The sequence below is a fragment of the Monodelphis domestica genome, chromosome 4, assembly GCF_027887165.1.
Source record: "Monodelphis domestica isolate mMonDom1 chromosome 4, mMonDom1.pri, whole genome shotgun sequence".
NCBI lineage: Eukaryota > Metazoa > Chordata > Mammalia > Didelphimorphia > Didelphidae > Monodelphis > Monodelphis domestica.
In genome coordinates, this window is record NC_077230.1 from 119627916 (window position 1) to 119655158 (window position 27243).

The window sequence follows — 27243 nt, forward strand, 5'->3', positions numbered from 1 at the left end:
TCTCCCCCAACAGAATTCTGTTGTTATGTGTCCGATTCTTGGTGAAGATATTGGAGAAGTTTGCCATTTCCTTCTCCAGCTCATTTGACAGATGAAGAAACTGAGACCAACATAGTTAAGTGACTTGCTCAGGGCTCCCCAGCTAGTGTCTGAGGGTAGATTTGGACTCAGGAAGAGAGTTCAAGCCCAATATTCTATCTACTGTGCCATCTAGCTGCCCCACCTTTCCCCCCGGAACATAAACTCCTTATAGGCAAGGAAAGTTTCATTTTTGTGTTGTAACCCTAGGATCTAGCAGAGTGTTCAGTACATAGTAGGTGCTTAATAAATGCTTGTTGATTGATTAACCATCTACTAAGATATGATTGAGTTTGTAATCTCTACTGAAAGAAAGCAGACACAACATTGCTATATACATATCACATACAAGCATCCCACACAAAGCTATGTAGCATCACATTCGTATTAATTTTAATTGCTATAATTTAAGTGGAAATGCTTAAATGATGATTACCTGTTATATATTAGTCATAGCAAATTCTCTAGGTGGCCAAAAATGTTACTAAACTAGGAGATTTTCTTTTCTTTAGTCTGTTAGTCTAATAGCAACATAAAATCCAATCCACAGGTATTAGCTTGTTGCAGCAGACCATCACATGCATTATAATAAAGCCAATTTCCTGGATTCCCCAAGTACTGGTAGTGGGCTTAAATTAGCTGGAATTAATAAAGCATGCACTGTGCTTTCATCAATTTACATCAAAAGGCTAAGGCATGATTTTCTTTGGTAGAGCATCACCACCAGGTGCAGAAAGGTCCCACTGGGAAGTTCAGATTGCCTTCTCCCATGCAAAGTTAAATCATTATGACAATCATTTTCCTATGATGTAACAATTTGGATCACACCTTCACTGGATAAGCTTATGGTAGGTCTGGTGGTACACAGTAGCATACATCTGCAGAGTGTTTTAAAATCCATCTTTACCATGGCCTTGTGAGATAGCTTCTGTGAACCCCATTTTACAGATGAGAAAATTAAGAGTGGAAGTCATTTATTTAAGGCCATACAGGGAGTCAACAGCAACAGGCTAGTAATGATCTGAAGTCCAGGGACTCTAAGCAAAGTATTTTTTTCTGTGATGCCATAACGCTTCACTTCATTAGTCTGTGTTTCTTCTGACACCATCCCTTCCCCTCCTTTTAGGAACAGACAGTGGAATTAACGACTCTTGGCCTTAAAACCTCAGGAATCTATTTGGAGAGGCTGATTTTTTTTTTTATTAAGTGCAACCTCTGTGCTTTCTGTATTCTGACCCTGCCCACCTTCCTAGATACTTTCCCGAACCGGAATTTTAAAAAAGTACCTCATTGGAATGAGTTCGGTTCTGGTGCTTGGCCCTGTCAGAAGCATTGGAGAAAGCTTTATTGCATCCCTCATGCTCACACACGTAAGGTTTTTCACCCGTGTGGGACCTCAGATGTGTCTTTAGGTTCTCCAGACGGGAATAGGCTTTTGAGCATCCTTCAAACTGAAATGAAAAAAAAAAAGAAACGAATGATGAAGAAACCAATTAACCCACAAAATGAAGCTAAGCCTAAAAACGAGGGTCGTGTTTAAAGCGAGGCAGGTAGCAAGCTGTATCTGAAGGAGTTGGAAGTCTTGGGTTTTAGCTCTGACTTCATACTATCAAAAGTGTTCCCTTCTGGGTCTGTTCTTATGTTAAATGAGATTGGATGGACCTGTATGGGTCCTAATAGCACCAATGTTTTAGGGTTCTAACTGAGAATGTTTTCCCTATCCCTTTCCTTAATGCTTCTCTTTTTCAAACCTTTTTTAAGGTTATATTGCATTGCAAGTTGCCTTTGAGGCTCTCTTTTGCCCCCCCCCCCCCCACTGTGAATCCTTGATTCCTTTACTGATAGATCCAGGGAGAATAAATAACTTACCCAAACAGGTCAAGCTAGATAGTTCAGAGTCAAAGCTAAAACAGGGCTTCAAGTCAATTCCAAAGGACTCAGGATAAAAAAAGAAAATGCTATTCATCTCCAAAGAACTGATGAACTCCGAGTGCAAATTGACCTGTAATTCCCACCTCCTTTTTTCTTTCTTCTTCTTTTTTTTAAATATGGCTAATATGGAAACATGTTTTCAGGATGATTTCAATTGCATAATTGATATATTGCTTGTCTTCTCAGTCGAGGCACAGGGAGAGAGAATTTGGAACCCGAAATTTAAATGAAAAGAATATAAAAATAATAATGAAATTAAAATATAACCATTCTTAGAGTGAGAACTCTTGTCACTTAGTAAAACTTCAATGTGAATTATTCTGTGACATACTTTTCCTAATGATACCTAAGAGATCACAGTCCTGAGCAAGTGGAAATTTTGATAGGGAGAAGAGGAAAAATCAATTTGGAATATGAGTCAGTCTCAAGAGAGACAGGTCTTTGGCAGCTAGAGGGGAAGGTGGTGTGATTTCTCTGGACAGCTGGAAGGGCAAGACAGCAGGAGGAGGCTGAGCAAACTGGTGGTAGGGGAAATGTGAGAAAGGGGAAGGGGGCAGAGAGAAGAAGGGTGTCTGGGGCAGACTGACAACTTCATTCTTGCTCAGCTTCAGATCTATCTCTAAGGAGAAGATGTTGGGGCTCTAAGGACTACCTTGAATGTTTGAGAAGAAGGTGACAATCAGGCTAAGATATCTCACACAAGGGCTTAGATTGATAGGCTTTGTTGAAAACTCACCAAATAAGCTGCATAGCTGGTGCTGGTTATTCTGCCTCTTTGAGAAGGTAAAGGGCTATCCAGAGAACCCTAGTTGGGATCTTTCTTTTTTTTCACTTAGAGCAAAAACAATGAAGGGGAAAGAATTTCAGTGGCACAGATAAACCTGTGAAGGAGCACTCCAGCCCTCTCTATCACTAGACAGGAGGGCGGAAGGTGAGCCTTGGGAGGGAATCTTGGGAAGGTGGTTGTGCTACATGATAGTGTGAGACTAATGAACAACATGAAGTGAGTTGTGGGGTTGGGTGATATGGGGGGGGGGGTTTGCTACAAAGAGGAAGCATATCACGCATGCTATCAGTCATTTTCTCTTCCCACCGCCTTCCAACATCATCACTTTGGGGCAAAGCCTTATTTATCCCTCATTAGTTTCAATGGTTGTGCTATGCTGGTAGGGAGGCCTATGGGTTTATAATTATTGTTGATCTAAGGTATAATGTCTCCATATCTTTTGGAACAGAGAATTCCAACTTGGGTGCATTTTTAAAAAATTTGCCTGGTCTATATTTTTCTGAAGGATATCGTGAAGTCCTCTTAAAAAGTGGTACAGCCAGGCCCATCTCATAAGTTGATGATGGCATCAAACAAGCAGCCATCTCCTGGCTGTCCCTTGTGCAATCTGCTTCTTCTTTCCTCATTTTTTTTGATACTAGGCATGCCATGTTTCCAAGAGAATGACACTACTAAATGTAAAATGGGGATAATAATATCATTTACTCTCTAGGGTTGTTATGAGGATCAAATAGTTCTAAGTAATGTAGTAGGCACTTAACAAGTCCTCTTTTCTTCCCTCCCTCATTCTCTCCCTTTCTTTCTTCTTTATTCCCTTCCTTTTTTGATCATTTTTATAAAGATTCTACAGAGAAGATCTTGGCTAGTAGCTGATAGAAGTAGAAGACTCAATATTGGAAAGAATTCATTTTATAGCAGTTGATGGCCTCAATTGTGCTGCTTTCTTTTAAAATGCTACTAATGATTTCTTTTATTAGTAGGTAGTTTCCCCTTCTTTGAGACTGTTTGCAAATTGATCTTTCAATGCTTCCAAAACATATAGGGCATATTTCTTGTATATACTTTTCTCACCCTGATATCATCTCCTTAATCAACATGTCTAGTTCTCATGTAGCACAACAGAGACTGAAAAGTTTCAAGCATTCATTTTTTAAACAAATTTTGAGTTCCAAGTTCTCCATCTCTCTTGGCTCTCTCCCATACACTGACAAGGAAAATAATATGATGAATCTAAATGTGATGGTTTCCCTGGCATAGGCATGGTCACTGGCAAATGTGCTCCATTTTTCATGGATTAGCTGCACTGATACACCATCCATTAGATATCCTTAAGAGATTAGGATGAGTAACAGGTTCAGTGAGTTCATGGATTGTTGAATAGGAGGAACAAGTGGATGATTTGAGCAGTCTCATGGGAAGACTTAACAGAAATGACTCAGTGAGGTGGCAGACAGAATGGGATGATCAGGGAAACTACAATGGACTTCTAAGAAAAAGGTCTGGAAAACAGATTTTTCAAAACATAGAAGCATCCTTCATTTCAGTTAGTTCCATTTTTTTAGAAGCTCAAAATATCTTGTGTAGATAATTTCTAGTGACATATATTTACAATATTCTAGTGGGGTAAGAAGTCTGAATAGTTTAGGACATCTTAGTTCCACTGTATGAGAGCAGAATGAAAAACTTGTCTCCTAGGAAAATCCATTTTCTTACCGTGCATTTGTGGGGCTTCTCCCCGGTGTGTCTACGCATGTGAACCACTAACATGTACTGAGCCTTGAACGGCTTCTGCTCCCGGGTGCAGTCCTGCCAGCGGCAAACAAACTCCTTCTTCTCCCCATGAATGTGGTCATTGTTAATGTGCTGCAAGAAACAAGGAACATGAAAAGATGATTTAAATCCATTCCAATCAAATTTTTTTTTGACAATTTAGAATGATGGGCTGACTAATAAGATGAAATTAAATAGGAATAAATTTAAAGTCCTACACTTGTGTTTAAAACAACTTGTTAAGGTGGCTCAGTGGATTGAAAGCCAGGCCTAGAGATGGGAGGTCCTGGGTTCAAATCTGTCCTTAGATACTTCCTGTGTGACCCTGGGCAAGTCACTTAACCCCCCATTTCCTAGCCCTTACTGCTCTTCTGCCTTAGAACCAATACACAGTGTTGCTTCTAAGACAGAAGGTAAGGATTTAGAAAAAAACAACAACACCTCATTAGTTGCATTTGTTAAACATGTCAGTTCATGGGGAAAAGAGTCAGGTATTTTAAAGCTCTGGAAACTCAAGATGAATCAACTGTGCAATATTGCACCTAAAAAAAGGATAGTAGTATTGATCTCAAACTAAATTAGAAGCAGCACACCCCCAAAACAAAACAACACAAAAAACAAGAGAGTTAAAAGTTTCACTGTCTTCTGCCTTGATGAGGACATATAAGAAGAAGGAAGGGCATTGATAAACTGGCACACATGTGGGAGGAGGTGACTACGACAGCTGGAGCACTTAAGACTGTGTCATACAAAGTTTAATGGAAACGGAGATGTTTATTGCATGAAGAAAAGAAGACTTGGGGAAATGATAGCTATCTTTACCAGTAGATATGTAGCAAAGGGATTTGACTTGTTCTGCTTAGCCCCAAAGGGCAGAACAAAGAGCAGTGAGTAAAAGTTACAGGGAAACAGATTTAGGTTTGATATAAGAGACAATAAAGAATACCCAAAGCGGAATGGACTCCTTCTGTAGGCAATGAGGTCACCATTACTACAGATATTTAAGGGGAAGTTATATTATTACTTATTGAAGATGTCAGGAAGGGGACTCTGAGGTCCCCTTCAACTTGGATATTGTGTGATTCAGAGACAAACATAAAAACTCATTGAATCAATTGATTAAACCTTTACAGTGGTCATGACACCGTTCATGCAGTTATTGGTGTAGCCTTTGTCAATGTCTTTGTAGGGGGAAAAGTTCCCTCTCACTCAGTATCTGGGTTATGGACTAGGAAAATATTTTCACTCCACAAACTCCTATACTTGCTGATCGCTATACATGTCAATTTCAGAGTTTCCTTTCATTGTCTTAAGTCTTTTATCCCTTTTCAAATATTCACTTCACTTCTTTTGGACTCAGTTCCTTCATCTATAAAATGAAGGAGTTAGACTAGAAGATCTCAGATCCAAGCTTTAATGTGTTCAACAGTCATTTCAAAGCCAATTTTATCCTTAGCAGGCAAACCATGAAACACATGAGTATCTACCCATGTTTCTTTGGTTTACTTCCTTTTTTCACTGTGTGTTGAAAGGAAAACTAGACTGGAATCTCATCCCACTTCTGGTCTTCACTCTGTATGAATGGACAAATCACTTAAATTCTCCGAGTCTGAATTTCAAGATCTGTAAAATGAAAGGGTTGGATTTGATTTCCTGAGTTCCCTTTAGCTCTAAACTCTAGATTCTGTCAGCCTTGAGCATCTCTTTTTTTGTCGCCATGTTATTCAACATGTCCCATTATAACATGTGCAAGAGTATCTTGAAGTTGAGGCTCAAGTCTGTCAATGGCAAGGGAGAGAACTAATTGAAGACTGATAACCCTACTGCCTCTACTCTAATGATTTAAGGGGTGGTCACTGTCTTTAAAGCATGGGGTGCTGTTATGGCATTAATGCTTAGGGTGTACTTCCTCAAGTTGAACAGACATGGCTTTTAGAGAACACTGTCTTTCTATACTCGCAATAGCTAAGAAAGATGTTCAATGAATAGGCCATCTTGCTGAGAAAAGATAAGATGTGTATATAACCTATACACAATCCAAATTAAGAGAGTTGCTAAAGGAATCATTCATTCCAATCAGTATTTTGTTCCAAAATTATGTGGTAAGTTAAGTCTGACTTTTAATATGAAACAGAATATGATACTGGAAAGAGCCACAAACATAGTCAGAAGGTTGACTAAAGTTTTGCCTCCAGAGATAACTTGCTCAAGGGCCATGGGAAATTCAATCCACCATTTTTTTTAATCCTTGCCTTCTATCTTAGAATCAATGCAATATTGGTTTCAAGGCAGAAGAGTGGCAATGGGAGTTAAGTGATTTGCCCAGGATCACACAACTAGGAAGTATCTGAGGTCAAATTTGAACCCTGAACCTCCCTTCTGTAGGCCTGGTTCTCAATTTACTGAGTCACCTAGTTGCACCCAATTCAATTCACTTTTATGGACCTGTTTCCTCTTTGTCCAAAAGGGATAATGATGCTTGTCTGCCTTTTAGAATGATAAGGAAACGAAATAAGATGAGATCTGTGAAAGCAATTTTTAAAAAGAAAGAACTATATAAAATGAAGGTATTATTATGGTATCTCTCTTCCTCTCTTCTTCTAGGTGGTATTATTTTAGGGAGGCTTAATCCAAGTCCCCCCCCCCAAAAAAAACCCTTTCCTAATCTTTTGAAATTCTGCCATTCTAGAGTAATTGTTTTCTTTGTTTCCTGATCAAATATAAATCCCATTGGGTGTTCCATTGCCCATGAGTGGTTAGTGTAGATGAGCTTGTGCTTTGATCAGAGCAGGTAGGGTGAAGGATAGAGGAAGGAAAGGAAGAGAGCATGAGGAAGGGCCCTGAAGGCTTGAGTGGGCTACTTTGAGGTGGTGATATAGGGAAGGGTAAGGATGCAGAATAAGGAGCCTGGGACACTGAAGACAGATTCAGCCAGCCTCATAATTTTGCCACAGACTTATGTAATGGAGGAGATGTAAGAAAAGAAGGATGGTTGCTGGCACTGTTGTGCCTCTTTCAACAACATTCAGGGATCACCCTTCCTTGGTGGTAATAGTGGTGACTAATTGCCAAACCACATTCCTTCTGATAACCCTATTCCCACTCAGTCTTCAATCTATACATACCACCAGGAGTTTCACACTGAAAGTTTATCCTCCACAAAATAAATAAGTTTTCCTTATTCTCATTTTGGATTTGGATTAAGAATTCCTTTAACATAGTAATTCTGGCAAGTTTTGGAATTATGCAAATAAAGTGATCTATATCCTTTGATTGGAGATTCTGTTATTAGCAATGAAGCTGGAGGAGGTTGTTGATAAAAAGAAAGCTCTAATATAATAAAATATACAGCATTTATAGCAGCTCTTTGTGTGACTCCCAAAAAGCAGATGCAAACTAATTGGAAATGAATGACTAAACTAAAGTATGCAAATATGATGGCACATTATTATCCTAGAAGTAAGCACAAATATGATGAGTACAGAGAAAGAAGCAAGGAAAGATATGAATACATACAAGGTGAAGTAAGCAGTCAATAAAACGATATACACAAGAACAGCAATGTATATTGAAAGAGCAACAAACACAAGCAGTGAATGTTATGAAATTTCAAAGAATAAGCCGTTGTCCCAAATAAGAAGACCCCAGTCCTTTGCTGAGGCTTGGGGGTGAGGTGGGGGAGGGGGCTGAAGTTCACAGGTGTGGAACACTGCATATATTATCAGATTTTGTGGATGCATTGCCATTTTGTTTTTTATTTTCCCCTTATTTGTATTCAAGGTGGCCCACAAGGAAAGGGGGAAGGTTTGGGGGGAAATTTAGGCAATTTAACAACAAAATACATTTAAAATGGAGTTTTTCTTCACCAAGATGGGGCTTCAGTTGTCTACTAGATAATGTCTGGATGATAATACTAATAGCTAACATTTATATACAGCATTAAGGTTTGCAAAGTGCTTCATATATTATCTAATTATTTTGGCTTGAAATGAAGGAACACTGAATTATTAGCTTTCTCGATTCCCTTCTCTCTCATTCTTCTCTTTCCTGCCTCTTTGCCTTAGTTTCTTCTGCCTGTCCCTGGTATTCCCCTCCCCCTCTTCTTCTCCCTTCCTTTTCTTTCCTCTTTCTGCCTTCCCCCCCTGCAACAACTTCTATAACTTTGCAACCCTAAGGATGAATGGGGACCTACCCACACTCAGAGCTCCATTATTACCCAGCTGAAAGCATAGGCATTGAGAAGTATTATGGCCTCAGTGAAGAGAAGGAAAAAAAAAGCAATGAAAAGCAGCCTTGCTTTCTATGGTATAGGACTGAACTTCATGAATATGAATATGGGCATCCATGGCAAGTGAAACCTACAATGCTTTGAACTATGGCAGATAATCTCATCATATTAGCCCCACTTTCCATTTTTAAAGCCTTTCAAATGATAAAAATGCTTCTTGACAACTTTAAACATTTTTTTCTTACTGGTTTACTTAGAAACAAATTGTTAATAATCTGCCCAGCGCCCACGCCTGTGGGCCATGCTCCCACTCTGAGCTAAATCATCATCTATTTTCGAAGGCAAAGAAAAATGCAGCTTTGCAAATGGGCTACCATGTTAGCATGGGAAGGGCAATCCTTGCCCATTAGGAAGCCCTGGGGACTTCCAGAGGTCTTGTCAACTATCAGGAAAGATAGTTCTCCCTTCCTTCTTTTCTTCCCTGCCATACAAAAGCTCCCTGGGGAAGGATTTCTCATATGGGGAGCTAACCATCTAATTCTGACATCCAGGCTTTCTACTATCTCACACTATCCTACATTTTCATCTTTATCAATTCATCAATAAACATTTATTAAGCACCTACTATGAGCCAGACATTTGGTGAGGCACTGAGATTACATGGAGAAAAGTAATCCCTAGAGGCAAACACTTTCTTGTAGCCATGCTGATTTCTCTCTCTTCTCAATTCACCTGGCATTTTCTCACCACTACACCTTGGCTGTTTGATCACATGGAATTTATATCTGCCTGTCCCTTCTATTTATCCAAATCTGCCCAGCCTTTAAAACTGACTAGAAATGATACCTTTTCCAGAAGGCCCTGCCTACTACTCTAGTCAATAGTCTTTTCTCTTTTCTTCTATTATCTATACTTCTCACTGGGTGCTTATCCTATGCTGTCTTTTACTGCTAATCAACTTCTCAGGTGCTTTATTTCTCCAGCCATATTTTAAGCATCCAGAGGGTTGAGCCAGAATTTTATACTTCTCTGTTTTCCATAGCACCTGATACATTGCCTTATGTGGGGCAGGAGCTCACTAAATATTTGTTGAACTATTAACCAAGTTCATTTTCTATTCTCTCTATAAATGGACCCATTTCTGAAGCATAATTGGTATGTCTATATGGCAATAACACCAAGCTAAGGGGAAAAAATACAACTAAAACATTTTAAAACCTCAAATTATTTCCCACATCCTCCTAGGCCATTTCCTTGGGGGTATGTCCCTCACTTGGATTTGTCTGCTGACTTTAGTAATTTTAAAGATTGCTTATTTCATTATTGTGGATGCTTCTTCCCCCAACGTAGATTGTATCCTTTCCACATTTTAGGAGAGAGTCCTATAGGAATTGCTATGACTCAAAAAAATCATTAGCTAATGGCCTTCAAATTTGGCTAGATTTATCTGTGGATGATAGACATGGCTTATCACTGAGTCTCTCCTCAATTAAATATAACTGTACTGATTAAACACAAAAAAGGCTGTGGTCAGACATGGTGCCTTTAGAAGACCTTTAAGGCTGTATCTCTGAACTTCAAGCCTAGACAGAGGGAGAAGGCAAGCAGGTTCTACAAATCGAGACTGTAAGCTCAAAATTGGGGGCAACCTTAGAGAATGTATTTTAGGCAAAGAATAGGAAATCTTACTTTATATAGTAGATAGGAAATCTATTACTCTAAAGTATGGGATAAACCCAAAATAAATTTTCAAAGGTTTTGATATAATTCTTAGGTGCTCGATCCATAATGAGTTAAACTTTCCTATCTCTCTCAGGAACAAATAAAATGTCTTTACTGAGAATTCCGGTCTTCTTGGCCAAGGTTTTAGGGATGTAAAGAAACTGTAAACAAGCTTAAGAGTTTTCATGAGAAGAGAAAGGATAAAAAGCAAAGAGAATAGATAATCTTATAAAATTAGGAAAAGTTAGCTTTAAATTAAGAGCCAAGAAATTATTAAGTCTTCTGGAAGTGGTCTAGGGAGAAAGAACAGCTGACTTTCTTCTATGAGTTAAAAGACAATTTCTGAGTGAGTATTTCATTAGTAAGGGTCACTTTAGCATAGGGTTCTTCAAAACCACCCTGGTCTGAGATTCCAGGGGTGGACCCAAGATGGAAGAGTAATTAGGGCAGCAGCTCACTGTTTCACCACAAAAATCCTCTCTGATCAAGAGTAAAATATTGCCACAAAACAAATACAGTAGTGAAAGAACCAACAAAGAGACAGAAGGAAACAATCTTCACAAAAAAAAGAAAAACCCAAAAGGCAGGCAGAGATGATCTGGGGAACTGAGGTAAGAGAGGAGTGGAGCTAACAGGAGGCATAGCAACCAATGAATAACAAGCCAAGAGCAAACCACCCCTACCCCCCATCTGCTCTCACAGGTTCTGAACTTAAGTCTAAGCTAAGTTGGATCATGAGATCCCACTGGGCAAAAAGAGGTCCAAGCCAACTAACACCCCTTGAAGTTGCAAACCTGTGGAGAAGTCCAGAGTCCCAGCCCAAGACAGTCTGGGCTGAAGGGGGAATTCCAGTCTGGGTTTGGGGTGAGATCACAGTTTTCAGGGGAAGCCTCCCCATGATCTTTTTGCCTAAAATTAGGGGTGGAGCTAGAGGACAGGGAAATCGAGTGTTCTTGATTATATCAAGAACATCTTGAGACCAAAAAAAAACAAAAAACAAAAAACCAAAGGCCTAAGCCTGGGGCTACAATCAGATCAGCACCTGACCTGATCAAGTTCAGACTGAGATCAAAAGCTTACACCTAAGGCTAGGGAAAGTCTTTAAGTATCAGCATCTCAAGGGTCATTTGAATCAGCAGGGGGAGGGGACTCTCAGAGCTGTCAGCCCTCAGACCATCTGGTAAACAAGTAACAATCCAGAAAATAAGCCAAAAATAACATCAAGGAAGGACTGAAATTTAAGAGGGTATCCCAACTTCCCAGAAAACAGAGCCTAACTATAATTAGATGGGAAAAATGAGCAAACAATCAACAAAAAGCACCTCACTCTAAAGACTTTTTATGGAGGCAAAGAGCAAGGTGCAGACACAGAAAGGGACAGCAAAAGCAAAGGAAATATACCCAAAGTCCAAAAGAAAAATATGGATTGGACCCAGATTCTGGAAGAGCTCAAAAAAGACTTCAAAACCCAATTATTAGAGAAAGAGGAAAAGGGCCCAGAGCTGGGAGTAAATTACTTAGTGCTTAAGTTAGCTATTTTACCCTGTCTTCTTTCTGATTTTCTTACTTCACTCACTCTTTCTACATTTTGTAAATGAATTGTAAATAAATCTCTTTGGAATAAATTAAATTCCTGGCAATGACACTCTTAAATAATCCAGCCCAACCCTTTTAAAAATAACACTCTTTCCCCCCTTACATACCACTCTCTGCAGATGATATGATGGTATACTCAAAGAACCCCAGAAAAATCAACTAAAAGGCTAGTGGCAATAATTAACAGCTTTAGTAAAGTTGCAGGGTACAAAAAATCATCAGCATTTCCATATATTTCCAACAAAACTCAGCAGCAGGAGTTAGAAAGAGAAACTCTATTTAAAATCACTCTAGACAATATAAAATATTTAGGAATCTATCTTCCAAGACAAACACAGGAATTATATGACCACAACTACAAAATACTTTTTACACAATTAAAACTAGATCTAAATTGGAAAAACATTAATTGCTCATGGGTAGGACAAGCTAATATAATAAAAATGACAATCCTACCCAAATTAATCTGCTTACTCAGTGCCATACCTATCAAACTACCAAAAAACTTTTTTATAGAATTAGAAAAAAATTATAACAAAGTTCATCTGGAAGAACAAAAGATCAAGAATATCAAGGGAAATAATGAAATAATGGGACAAAAACTCACTATTTGACAAAAACTGCTGGGAAAATTAGAAAACAGTATGGGGAAAATTAGGTTTAGATCAACATCTGACACCCTAGACCAAGATAAATTCAAAATGGGTAAATATAAATATAAATAAAAAAATATTTATTTATACATATAAATATAAAAATAAATATAAAGAGAGAAATCATAAATAAATTAGGTGAACATAGATTAGTATACCTTTCAGATCTGTGGGAAAGGAAGGAACTTAAGACCAAGCAAGAGAAAGAGAACATTGCAAAATGTAAAATGAATGACTTTGATTATATCAAATTAAAAAAGTTTTGTACAAAACAAAACCAATACACCAAAATTAGAAGGAAAGCAACAAACTGGAAGAACATTTTTAAAACCAACACTCTCTGACAAAGGTTTCATTTCCCAAATATATAAGGAACTAAGTCAAATTTACAAAAAATCAAGCCATTCCCCAATCGAGAAATGGTCAAGGGACATGAACAGGCAGTTTTCACATGATGAAATCAAAACTATCAATAAGCACATGAAAAAGTGTTCTAAATCCCTCCTGATTAGAGAAATGCAAATTAAAGCAACTCTGAGGTATCACCTCACAGTTATCAGATTGGCCAATATGACAGCAAAGGCAAGTGATAAATGGAGGGGATATAGCAAATTGGGACACTAGTACACTGCTAGTGGAGTTGTGAATTGGTCCAACCATTCTGGAGGGCAGTATGGAATTATGTGCAAAGGGCTTTAAATGAATGTCATAACCCCCTGGGCTTATACCCCAAAGGGTTTGTACCCCTAAACCATAACTGCTGGGTTTGTACCCCCAAAGAGATAATAAGGAAAGACTTACACAAAAATATTCATAGCTGCGCTCTTTGTGGTGGCAAAAATTTGGAAAATAAGGGGGTGTCCCTCAAATGGGGAATGGCTGAACAAATTGTGGTATCTGATGGTGATGGAATATTATTGTGCTGCAAGGAATAATGAACTGGAGGAATTTCATGTGAACTGTAAAGACCTTCAGGAATTGATGCAGAGCAAAAGGAATAGAACCAGGAGAACATTGTACACAGAGACTGATACACTGTGGCACAGTTGAATGTAACAGACTTTTCCAGAGGAACTTATGAGAAAGATCGCTATCTACATCCAGACAAAGAACTGTGGAACCAGAAATGCATTAGAAAAATATATGCTTGATCACCTAGTGCGATAGGAATGTGATTAGGGTTTTGATGTTTAAAGATCACTCTACTGCAAATATGAATAATATAGAAATAGGCTTTGAACAATGATACATGTATAACCCAGTGGAACTGCTTGTTGGCTTTGAGAGGGGGGAAGAGAAAGCAGGGGAGGGGGAATTATGAATCGTGTATCCATGGAAAAATATTCTAAATAAAATTTTAAAAAAATTTAAAAAGAAATTAAAAAAATCACCCTGGCCTAATAATGATGGCCACTTTCATTTCAAGAGGAATGGTTATTCAAGAGACTTATTGAGGTATCAGTGGTGGGGGCTAGTATTGCTAAACATGGTGCCAGTTGGACTTCTATTCAGAAGAGCACCATTCCCACAGTATCTCACCAGACTGGAAAATCAGTAAGGAAGGGGAAGACATTTGGGGTCTGATGCCCATCCATCCCCAGAGCACTCCTATGGAGAAGGTCAGACAATCAAACAGGAGGCCAGGTGCTGAATCCTTCCATCATCTCGTGACCTTCCAGGGATGCTCAGCAGTGTCAGGTGACTCAATTTTCTAAAAGCATGTCCTTTCCCAGGGGTAGGGCAGCCCCTCTCCCTGTTCCAATTATTCTGATACAGACATCTGTACATGTGGGTACATGTTCATGAAGGTAGTTCTGGCCCAGCTTGTCACTGAAAAGTGGCTAAGAGCATGAAATATGAATGTATCAATGTCTCCCCTCTGCAGACAAGTTCATCCCTGCTATGTCACACTGCCTCCATGACATAATTCTTTCTCTCTCTTTTTTTTTTTTGCATATTTTGAAGTCCCCGGCCCAGACTGGTGCTCTCTGGAGCCTTCTGACAAAGGGATGGCCGGCTGTGGCCGTGTTGATTTATGCTGAGGGTCTCTCCTTGCCATCACTTACATGGACGAGTTGCTCCTGGGTGTCGTATTCCTTGGCGCAGCCTTCCCAGTGACAGTTGGTCTCATAAATAACCTCAGGCTCTTGTTTGCATTCATCTTTATCCAAGTCCTCTTTGAGGTCTGTCAGATGCTCCTGGGGGAGGAGGAGAAAGAGTGTATAGTGCGCTTGTTTTACCTGGAGACATGAATGGGTTTGGGGAGATGACTTCATCAAGACTAGACAGTCACCCTTGGTCTAGAGCAGGAAAAGGGAGTCTATTTCCCCTTCCCATTTGGTTTGGCATATGAGGGTAAATGAGTGGAAAGATAGGTGATACATTCTAGGGAGTCAGTGACTTACAGAAGAGCCTTTCCACTTTCTTTTCACTGTCTCTGACCCTTACCCCCATTTCCACTTCAGATTAGTTTTATACATTAACACAGAAAGACAAGCAAAACATTAGAGTAGTTAAGTTATGGAGCTGGCCTTGGAGGCAAGAATATCTGGGCTTAAGTCATGTTCTGACCTAAGCTACCTAAGCTGCAGTACGTGGGCTAAATATCCCAATTCCTCAGTGTTCCTGGTCATTGTATTGCAGGAATAATACTGTTACCCCTTATAGGTAAGAAAACCAAACTAAACTAACCCCCCAGGGTCCATAACTTTTTTAAACATTGTTTTGAAATTTCATTTCTTTTTACTTAAACCCTCAGGATCAGTTCCAAAACAGAAGAGCAGCAAGGGGGAGGCAATCAGGGTTAAGTGACTTGCTTAAGGTAACATAGCTAGGAAGTATCTGAGGCCATATTTGAACCCAAGTCCTTCTAGACCTGGAGCTCTATCCATTGTGTTCCCTAGCTGCCTCTGGAATTACATTTTAATATAATTGTTTTCCCTTATAATCCTATGTTTTTAAAAATATTATTCTAGGGGGCAGCTAGATGACTCAGTGGATTGAGAGCCAGACTCAGAGACAGGAGGTCTGGGTTCAAAACTGACCTCAGACACTTCCCAGCTGTGTGACCCTGGGCAAGCCATTAAACCCTCATTGCCTAGCCCTGAAATGATGTTCTGCCTTGGAACCAATACACAGTATTGTCTCTAAGATGAAGGTAAGGGTTTTTAACAGATAAAAATAAAAATATTACTCTTAGAAGAGATCTATATTCTTTACCAGATTGCCAAAAGAGTCCACAACCAAAAAGAAAAATTAAGAACTCCTGATCTAACACTACAAGTTACTTGGTCCAAGTTGCTATAAATTATCATATACATTGGTAGAGGGACTTCCCATATTGGAAGTCTCCAACCCTGATCATGTAACAGGGCTACCCTCCATCAAAGTATTACATACCTACGCAAGCCTCTGTCACACTTATACCTCTCTTCAACTGCAGGTAAATGCCCACCACACACATATTATTCCCAGGGCTCTGGAACATTAAAAAAGATCCAGTATGGTGAGGCTATATACATGTCTGTTCTGGCAAAGGCTCATTTAAATGGGTCAAAAACAAGAGTCACCATAATAGTTTAGCCTGTGGTTAGATGTGTTGTAACTTGATCATTCTTTTTAACCATTTATGAGTTAGGGAATCTGGGGCAAGAAAAAAATGGAGAGATACTGGGCTAACTTCAAATGCTCTTGGCAGGCACAATACCATAGTTTTCTTGGCTTTCCATGCATAACCTTGTAGATTAGATGGAATTGTGGACAGAGCCTGGAGCCTGGAAGTCTGGAAGACAGGAGTTCAAGTTTGACCTCAGACATTTACTAGCTGTGTGAACCCTGGGCAGGTCACTTAACCTCTACCTCAGTTTCTTCACTTATAAAATGGGGATAATAATAGCACCTACCTCTCATGGTTGTGAGAATCAAATGACAAAGTATTTGTGAAGCCTTTAGCAAACCTAAAAGTGCTACTGTTAATCACAGACTGAGAGATGGAAGGAAGGAAGGGTCCTCCAAGGTCTTATGGTCTAACTTCCACATTTTACAGATGAGAAACTATTCACCCATTAAGGTAATGAGCTTATTATGCAGAGTTGTCTAGAGTCTGATTAAATATCAGGCTTCATTTCGCCTTTGTCGGGACAAGTTTGGTCAAGATTAGGGATTCGGCTTTGTTTCCATCTAACTACAGAGGTAAGAAATGTAATGGTTTTGATGGAGTTACCAACTCTTATGTTTGGTTAAGTCCTGTGACTTAAATGGCAGGTACCATACCAATGGTTCTGGATTATGAACAAGCATAGAGAAGCCAAGATGCTTGCCGAAAGCCAGTAAACAAGTTGAAATGAGGAGTTTTTCTCATCATAGAGGACAAATTGGACTTTTCTTGGTAGAAAATGCTAATTATTTAGAAAAGAAGGGGAAGATAAGACTGACAGGGATATAAAGTGGACTATGCTCTTTAAAACTCTTAAAAATGAATGTGTCATCACTAAAATAGAGAAAATAAATTTATATATTTTGAGAAAATATAATGTGAAATATGTTCTACAGAACCTCACAAGTATAATGGATTCCATACATCGCTTACCTTCTCCATGGGTAGGGATGGAACTGGAGCAAGAGAGAGATTTTGGAACTCAACATTTTTTAAGATGAATGTTAAAAATGAATGAATGAATAAAGAAAGAAAAAGCATTGCACATCCTGGGAAAGGAAGGGCCCCATTAAGCCTACTGACCATCTAATGGCCATAAGTCAGACCCCAGGATTATATACTTAAAGGCAGACAAGTGACTCAGTGAAGAATCACTTAGAAGAAACCTTAATTTTTATCTAGTGAGAGTATTAATTTTATAGTTGAGGAAACCGAAGCCCAAAGATGGGAAATAGCTTGCTCAAGGACAAATATAGTCAGTGATTGAAACATCATTCTTCTGGCTCCAGGTGGGCTCTCTTTCTATGCTGGTTCTGCACGATGGTAAGTACGGAATCCTTTTTGTTAACGGAGTTGATAAATACTTCAAATTGATGAATGGTATTTGGGTTTTCTAATTTAGCCAGAGGAGCAAAAGAGCATGGCATAGAGGTGCTGAGAATTTAGACAAGGGTAGGGACAGGCAAGCTTGCTGACATTTTGGAGTCAGTGAAGCTGAGCTGTCCACTGTTCAGTCTTGTGGCCTAAAGCTATATTAGGTTCTAGTCAAGGTAAGGCTACTTCTTGGTGTGTGTATATATATATATATTATATACACACACACACACATGTATATGTATAAGGCCTTGGAGGTCCCTTCCATCTCTAAGTGTGTGATGTTATGATTAAAATTATCCCAAGGGGGCAGCTGAGTGACTCAGTGGATTGAGAGCCAAGCCTAGAGATGGGAGGTCCTGGGTTCAAATTTGGCCTCAGACACTTCCTAGCTGGGTGATCCTGGGCAAGTCACTTAGCCCCCATTGCCTAGCCCTTACCATTCTTCTGCCTTATAACCAATATGTAATATTTATTCTAAGACGGAAGGTAAGGGTTATTTAAAAAAAATATATCTCGAGAGATTTTTGGGTAAGAATATCAGTTTATTAGTTAGGCCAGCATCATAACCAATAAAGTGACATAGGTCTCTCTGGTCCCCTTGAATACCAAAACAAAAAATAAACACTCCCACCCCCCAGTAATTGGTATAGCACTTTCAATTTTGCTAAGTGCTTTATGAATACTATCTCTCACAGTGACCCTGGGAAGTAGATGCTATTATTATCCCTGTTTTATATATGAAGAAATTGAGGCAAACAGAAGTTGTGTTTTACAGGCACCCACTGGGACAACAGGTCTCATATCTAGCTCCTCTGGCAAAGATTAAGAAAAAAGAGAGGAACTAGTAGGTTTCCTATTCTGTGAGAATGATTCACTATCAATTGCAAGACCATCTAAGTCAAGAAAACTTTGAATGTTTGGGGGAACCAAGTAGTCTGAGGGGTAGAGATCATTTTATACAAATTGGGAGTAGGAAATTGGGGTAGCTAGGTGACTCAATGAATAGAGTCAGGTCCAGAGACAAGAGAGACCCTGGGTTCAAATCTTACCTCAGACACTTCCTAATTGTGTGACACTGCTTAACTCCAATTGCCTAGCCCTTACTACTCTTCTCCCTTAGAATTAATATCTAGTATTGATTCCAAGATGGAAGAAAAGGGTTAGGGAAAAAAAGAAAGAAAGAATTAGTCATGACAAATGAAGAACAAACAAAAAATTGTAATGGAATCAAAAGATGGGGGCAGAAAAGGAAATGTGTTCCCTCAGCTTCTCCCGACCCCCAAATTATATTAAACTTGATATTAATATTTCAATATTATAGTCAATTGTGTCTGGACTTGTCACTTCAATTGTATAAGGAAGTTCCAGTAAGGGTACTTCCTCGCCTATTGGAAACTCTCAACTGTTCTGCTATTTACAATCCTGAATGGTTGTTTCGGACACTTAAAGGATAAGTTCTTTGCTCAAGGTCACAAATGCAGGCTATGTCAAAAGTGGGACTTGAGGGTCTGGCTCTTTCAGACTCTTTATTCACTATGCCACACTGCCTCTCCTATAAAAATTAATATTAGCCCCCAGTGACTCGAAGGCTCAAGGTGTTTAAAAAAGACAAGCCGTCTACATCTTCCCCATTCCTACTCCTGCCAAAACTTGGTGAAGTAAATGGACTGGGTTCTGTGATGCAGATACAGAAGAAAAAGTGTTGCTGTTCTTTTTTAGAATGGAGAAAAGGTTGAGATAGAACATTTAATGAAAATTCCTTCACCAGACAAATTTAAATTGGCCGACATACGACAGCTGAAAGACTCTAATAAGCACCGGGTAATAATCGATGAGACAAGAGGTGTCTACTGAGGTGACCCAGGGGTTGGGGGATAGGTCTGCTTCCTCTTATCCTTCTAATTAATGCTATGTGGACTGGGGTCAGGTGGAAGGTTGCAAATAATATGTTAATGAAATCTGCAGATGATGCAACTCTGACTGATGTAGAAAAGGACAGACAAAAGCAATCCTTCTGATCAAGAGGGCAGAGACCCAGACGGGAGAAAAAGGCCCTTAGCAAAGGAGAATCTTTTGGGTGTTGGAACTATGGAAAAGTTCAGTGGAAACAAATCTAAAAGGGATGATGAGAAGCAAATTAAATGCAAAGGTGAAATATGTGTGCACATGGGAGAAATCTAGCAGCCTGCAAAAAGAAATCAATAATTTCCTTCTCCATGGTCTAGGTCTGCTTACTCGTCACTGATAGATAATAGGTTAACCATAAAAGAGCTGTCTGGAAAGAAATGGAAGAGCTGAAGGGAATAAAACAGGCCAAGCCATCCCCAAGCCATATCTCCTGGGAAGGGAGGAAGGGAGGGAGTTTGTTTATTTGTTTTTGATTTTTAAAGCAGAATCCAGGAAGGCCAAATATTACTGAGGAATGGGAGGCAAAGAAGGTAGAAGAGAGATCGTTGGAGAAAGAAGTCAACTGTGGGTTTCAGCATATAACTGTTCACTTTTGCTCAAGCCATCTTTTCCTCCTAAAATGTTATCTCCAACTTGGGTCTTCTAAGGCAAGAACTCCAAGGTCTCATTCGAGTGTCACCTTTTCCATGAAGTCTTCCTTAATCACTCCAGCCCATTGTGATCTCTCCCCTTTCAGACCTCTGTCTGTAGCACTGCATCTGGTATTTAACATATTGCTTTCTACTGCTACTATTCCAAACAGATTAGATAAGCAAGCTCTTCCAGGCCAGAAGCCATGCTTTGCATTTATTCTGCCATCCCCCATAGCAAATACTCACAAGAGCCTCTGGCATAGCAGACACTAAATAAATATTTGGTAATTTAACTTAACACAGACACACAGAGTAATGAATTTGCTTTTTTTCAGTCACAGTAATACTATCTGGCATTGAGGGCTCTAAGCTTTGCAAAAAAACTCTGCATGTATCATTGTGACTATACTTGGGAACAAGCAAGTATCTTTTTGCTACAGATAAAGTATCTTTGTACTCTTTCCCCAAATTCCCCCTTTATCTATATTCCACCCATCCATCCATTCATCCATCATCTATCACTATTCTTTTGCTTTTCTCTCTTTTTTTAAAACCCTCATTTTCCATCTTCGAATCAATATGACATATTGGTTCTAAGGAAGAAGAACAGTAAGGGATAGACAATAGCAGTTGTAACTTGACCAGGATCACACAGATAAGAAGTGTCTGAGGCCAAATTTAAACCTAGGACCCCCTTCTCTAGGCCTAGCTTTCAATCCACTGAGCCATCTTGCTGCCCCTCTCCTTTTTCCACTGATGCATCCTCCCTTTGGGTCAAATTTAAAAGTAAAGACACTGGAAATCCTTTTTGGCAGATCTCCCTTGAGCCATATAGCTGTGACTCCTTTCTAAGAGTCAACTGTAAATCATATATATATCTAATCATGGGACCATCCTGGGACCTACTGCTCCCTTTTAATGTCTAGTTGTTATCATCAAAGCTCTTTTGAAGATGATCTTTGTTCACTTGTTTGAAGAAATAGCTAGTAAGTGAAGAAGGAAGCTATGCCCACTTGACTCTGTGTTTTCTTATATGATACCTGGTTTGAAATGTTATTTTGGATTTATCTGTAGTGCTAAAGTTGTGTTCTGGGACTTCTTGCTGGTCGTGAGGATGCAGAAATGAAGATGATCCTAAACTTCTTCTCTGGTTTCAGAACTGCTACTATGAATGTTGTTATAAGGGCTTTCCCCCAGACAGTCTTTCCCTCACAACACAGGCAGGGTATGCAGTAATATAGGGGTGGGGTGGGGGTAGGGAGTCAAAGGATCTCAGATGTAGAGGGAACTTTGAATCTGTCTTACAACATCCCCAACAAGTGGTCATTCCTACTTTGAGAACCTCTAGTCAAGGCAAGGCGTTGGAGGAACAGAAGGGCAAAAGAGATCTTACAACCGAATGAATTCTCCAGTCTTGTCAAGGCAGTACTCTGACGTCAGTGATTAAAACAGAAGAGGGTACTGCTGGTTACTGGGATCTAAACTAGCCTCTTGCCTCCACTTACTTGAGGCAAGTTACAGAAAGATGTTCAGGACGACAGAGACCGGGTATCTCCTTACCCACAGGAACAGATGTTCTCCCTGTCTTTTAGACTTGTGTGATATTGTATCTTTCTTGGAACCTGCTTCTTAGGGTCTCTGTAGAGAGAACTGTGAGGATTCTTCTGTAGTAGAAGAGAGTAGGGATACTGTGTAGGAGACTTGCTTATTCGTCTCTCTCTGAGAATAGGAAAAATCTAGGGAATCTATTTGTTAGATTAGATGGAGAAGAGTCATCATTGATAAGAATCAGTCTCAATGTTAAAGAAGGTCCTTGTCATCACCTTGTCACATCCTCCCCATCCCAACACATTGACCACTTATTCACTGATGTTTGAAAAATTTTAAGAGGGGACAAAGCCTTCCACATTCATGGAGGAGTTGAATAAGAAAAGAGATCTAGTCCAATTCCTTATTTGGCAGATGAAGTATAGAAAATGGTATATTGGGCTGGGAGTTTAGGAGGTTTGGGTTCTAATCTTGCACTGCCACTACTAATGAGTTAAATCATTACTCCTCTTTGGGTCTTACCCCCTTCTCTGAAAAAAAGATAGGGTTGGCCTAGATTGTGAAAGTTCCTCCTGGTTCTATTGTTCTAAGATATTAATTAGAAAGGAAGCTGAAAATTCAAACACCCCAATACTCTTGGGAGAGTAAACACAGTGACTTAAATGTACACTCATGTGTAATATCAGAACCTCTCCTAGACACATGTTTTGAAGAGGACAAGTGGAAGAGCAGATAAGGCCACTGAGTGGCTAAAAGTGGAGGGAGCAAGGAAAACTCACCAAATGGAGAAAAAAGGCAGTTCTCTGGAGGGCTGGGCCTGCTTTTTTCACTCAAGTGAAGTGTACTAGCTAGTCTCTGTCCGGAGCACAGCACGGAGTTACCTCCTGCTCTCCAGGGACAGATGTTTAAAAAGCTTGCATTAAACTTAAAATCATCTGAAGATGACAACCAGAAAATGTTTTGCTTTTGGAATAGCCCCCTGGGAGAAGTATTTGAGGTTTAAGAGGACAACTCCCAAATGAGATTAAATCCATAACTCCCACTGATTCCACTGGGACTGACATTGGAAGTTGAAGGCAGGATCTGACCACCCAGGATCTTACTTTGCCAGAGTTCATTGGCTCACTTCTAATGTTAAGTTTCTGCCTCCAAGTGGAGAGGATATTGGAATTAGGGTCTCTTAGTGACTGTTGATTTTAAACAGGGGGACAGAGAAAACCAGATCTTCGGAGAAGTATTTTTGCTTAGTTCTCAGAAAACAGCCTGTTTTAATTAATTTATTCTTTCTAACATTATTCTAAAGACAAATGCTGATACATTCCAAAAAACAAAAACAGAATAACTCCCAGGGAAGTACAAAGTAGTGGGGTACTCATATTAAACAGGGTAACTGATGACAGCAGTAAGCTCCAGGATCTTCTTACTTCAAGGTCTCTGGAAATGGGATCAACGCCCATTTATTTAGGATGACTTTAAGTACATGCTGACTGAGACACAGACAAGATGACCTCTCAAAGTCTTCTGCAGACCTAGTCTTATGGCTTTCCAAGAAAATTGCAAATAACTTTAATTACATTTTTAAAAAAATTCTGAATGGATATGAAGCAGTTTACAGATTAAAACATAGTTTCAGGAAAAGATAAAAGTGTCCATTTAAAGAGAGCAGAGGAAAGAGGTCCACTCAGGCACATGAGTTGATTTTTCTTAATGTGTCAGGGTTAAAATTGGCCCATTGTTTGTTTGTTTTTTTTTGCTAGCTAAGAGGGGGGAAAAGGAGAAATTTTTCCTTTACCTCTTTTTTTCTCTTTAAGCAAAAAGAAAACAAATTTGTCTTCAGAAGCAAAAATTTACTTGGAACTGAACTCAGGCAAGAATTTGTCATATGGGTTATTGATAAATGTCTTCAAATTAAAAGTGACCATTCCTTCTGAGTCTCAGTATTTAGGAGGCTCCATGTCAGAGGGTTCGAGCCTCATTTTGATTTTGTTTGCTTGGGAGGGTCTGAGACTGGTAAGGAAAGGTCCTGGGGTAAGGGTGGGTCCCAAATTGGCGGGATGAATTTGTCAGGTTGTATGGTTTCCCGTGTGCCATGAGCCTCTTCCCTCAGGAGATTTGCCTCCTTCCCCTAATCGCGCTGACTCTAGCAGGTTTATCTTTCACTGATACGCTATCTTCATCAATTTTACCAGCCCTTCGATGATGGCCAGCCTCACCGCACCCATGCATCATGCTGAGACCCACTTTAGATTCCATGCGGGAAGAGGAATTTGTCATAAACACCTCTGTTCGTCTGACAATAACACAGCCCAATATTTCATGAAAATGAAGTGCCCAGAGCACGCCTGATAGTTTACAGTTGTGATAAAGGATGGTCCAATGGATGCAATTGGCAGCAGGGCAGCTCTCTGTGGTAAAGCAGGGGAAAGAAAGCAGAGGCCTGAGGGGCCTTCTTGGTGTCAAATGTTGTGTCCTTTCTGCAAAGGATGGTGTGACAAATAATCTCATACTGAGCTGTGAAAGAGCCCTGACTAAGAGCTTGGGACCCATGTTTCCTTTCCTCCATGATCTATGTCTGATCAGAGACACAAGGACTGCTAGCTCTGCAGTCTTGGAAAGTCAAGTCAAGTAGTATAATTTCTGAGGTTACCCACATAAATGTCCCATCCCTCTTCATTCCTGGGCCACACATCAGGCATCCAAATTCCCAAAGAAATAACATTTCACTTAATGGATGGAAGTGGGTAAGAGCCTTTGACCAGCATGCTTGTCTGTTATCCCCGCTGGGAACCCGAGCTCTCTTGAAATCAATCTGAAAACCAACCCACCGAGATGGGAGGGCCATTGTACGTGGGGTGGGGGTGCCTTGTTATCAGCAAAATCTCTATCGTTCTGCTCCGACCTCAGAAATCTCTGTGTGTGGTGGTGGTGGGGAGGTGGGGGAGTCAGGAAAAGGGCATTGTAGCCTGGGAAGAAGGGGTTACCTGTGTCAGTGGGGATGCTGGTCTCAGCCCCTCAGTTTCAGTCTTGACCTTGCTGCGCTTGTTAATTACAGGATTGACCGTGCTGCTCACTGCTGACTCACTGCTTTGCTTGTTCTGGAGAGATCAGAGGAGAACCCATGTCAGGGTCAAGCTCTGGATTGGTTGGCTGCAAGAGGTGACTCTCAGCAGTGGATAGAGGGGGGTGGATGGGAAAAGGGACAAAGTGGGTTTGTGGGCAGAATCAAGTTAATGGTGAGGGAGGCATCATCATCATAGTTTATTTCTGAGTAGGGTTTTCGGGGCTACAATGTACTTTCTGAACAACATCATGTAATAGGAAGTACATATATTATCATCATTCCCATTTTACAGATGAATAAGCTGAAACTCAGACTGACTTGCTCAGGGTCACATAGATCCTAAGTATCAGAGATAAGATTAAAGATAATTCTAAGCCTCTCTGCCATGAAATTGGAGAGAAGGCCCTTTGAACTCATAGGTAAGAGTTTGGGATTGTCCCTTTCATCACTCTGTGTGTGTGTGTGAGTGTGTGTGAGTGTGTGTGTGTGTGTGTGTGTGTGTGCATGTTTGTTCAAGTATGCCCATGAGAGGGGGGAAGTATAGAGGTATCAGGAAATCAGAGGACAGGTGACAAAAAGCCATTTTGTTTTTTGATATACTACATTAGCCTAGAAAGGACCTCAGAGGTCACCTAGACAATCCAGATATGAGCAGAAATCTCTACTACTGACATTCTCAGAAAGGATTATCCAGTGTTTGTTTTAAGATATCTGGTGAGTGGGAACTCATCACCTTTCAAGGCAGCCCACTCAATTTTTGAACCCCTCTGATTATTAAGAATGTGCTTTTTGTTTTTGTTGTTAAATTAAATCAAGAAATAATCTGCCTCAGTAACTTCCACCCACTGCTCTTAGTTCTGCCCTTGGGGGACCAGACTGAACAAAGTGAATCCTTCTTCCATATAGTAGCATTTTAGTATTTGAAGAGTGTGATCAAGTTTTCCCTCATTCTTATCTGCCCAAAGTCAAAGTCCTGGGTTCTTTTAACCAATTCCCATGCCATGGTGTTCCTATATCTCACCATCCTGATTACCTTTCCTCTGATGAACATATTCCACCATTCACATCAGTTTACAGAAGAGAAAATTAAGGTAAATCTCCCCCGTTGTTCCCCTCTTTCTTGCCCCTGACTATGGGCATTAAAATCACTAGTTAATAGATAAGCTGCGGAGGAATGACAGTCAGCATGGCTCTTTGCAGATATCTTAGCAATTTTCAGAGTTTCTGGAGCAATCCTGAAAGCCAGAGAATAGTCCATCCTGGTCTTCTTTACTCACTACTGTCATTTTCTGCAAGAATCATGGCTTTGGCCATGGCAGAGATAGGTTAGTAGGATTGACCATGGGTCCACCTCCTTCTCCTTAGGTGGCATTCTTAATTAGTCAAATCTGGCCTCAGACACTTCCCAGCTGTGTGACCCTGGGCAAGTCACTTAACCCCTATTGCCTAGCCTTTACCACTCTTCTGCCTTGGAACCAATACACAGTATTGATTGCAAGATGGAAGAAAAGGGTTAAAAAAAAAGTCTTAATTAGTCTGGAGTCTGGATTGAGAAGGTGAGCAAAATTTTCCTCACTGATTTGATTTCCCAAAATTTTTAGTGCGATCAGTTATTTTGTTTTTCAGTCATTTCAGTCATGTCTGACTTCTTGATTCCATCTGTGATTTTCTTGGCAAAGGTGTTTTGCCAACTGAGGTATTTTGCCATTCCTTTTCTGCTCATTTTACAAATGAGAAATGGAGGCAAATAGGGTTACCTGACTTTTCTGGGGCCACACAACTAGTAAATGAGGCCAAATTTGAACTCAGAAGATGAGTCTTCCTGAGGTCGGGTTGGATACTTTACACTATGGTGCTCCCTAGCTGCCCCTCAGACTCTATAGGTTCCCATTATCCAAAGGATCCCTCACCAGTCCATTGACAAGCTTCACTAGGTTGATCCTTAGGCCCACAGACAGGATGACAGATTTAGAGTTGAAAAGGACCTTAGAGACTACCAAGTCCAACACTGATTTTATAGAGAAGGAAATGGAGGCTGAGAGAGGGAGAGAATAAGCATATATGAAGCACCTGTGTTGTGCCAGGTGCTCTGCCAAGTGCTTTACAAATATTATTTCTTTTGAGAATGAAGTTAAACGACTTGCACAGGGTCACATAACTAGCAAGTATCTGTGGTGGTATTTGAACTCACATCTTCTTGGCTTCAAGCCCAGCCTCTTATTCAAAGTGCACCTAGCTGCCCTTTCAAAGCCCCTGCCCGCTCACCCCCATGGTTTTCCACCAGTCATTAATTCTA

At 40.0% G+C, this 27243-nt stretch overlaps 1 protein-coding gene across 5 annotated transcripts in view; it reads right to left on the reverse strand.

Moving 5' to 3' along the window:
- GLI2 (GLI family zinc finger 2) overlaps window positions 1-27243 on the reverse strand; it is a 420094-nt gene that overhangs the window by 14694 nt on the left and 378157 nt on the right. For 4 of the 5 annotated variants that reach the window (XM_007494044.3, XM_056793745.1, XM_007494043.3 and 1 more), the window contains 4 exons: window positions 24868-24981; window positions 14833-14964; window positions 4511-4660; window positions 1365-1529 (listed from right to left, as the gene is read on the reverse strand). In XM_007494044.3, the coding sequence (XP_007494106.2) occupies window positions 1365-1529; window positions 4511-4660; window positions 14833-14964; window positions 24868-24981 (561 nt within the window). The remainder of the gene's footprint in view (window positions 1-1364; window positions 1530-4510; window positions 4661-14832; window positions 14965-24867; window positions 24982-27243) is intronic. The other variant, XM_007494045.3, reaches the window with a different exon arrangement.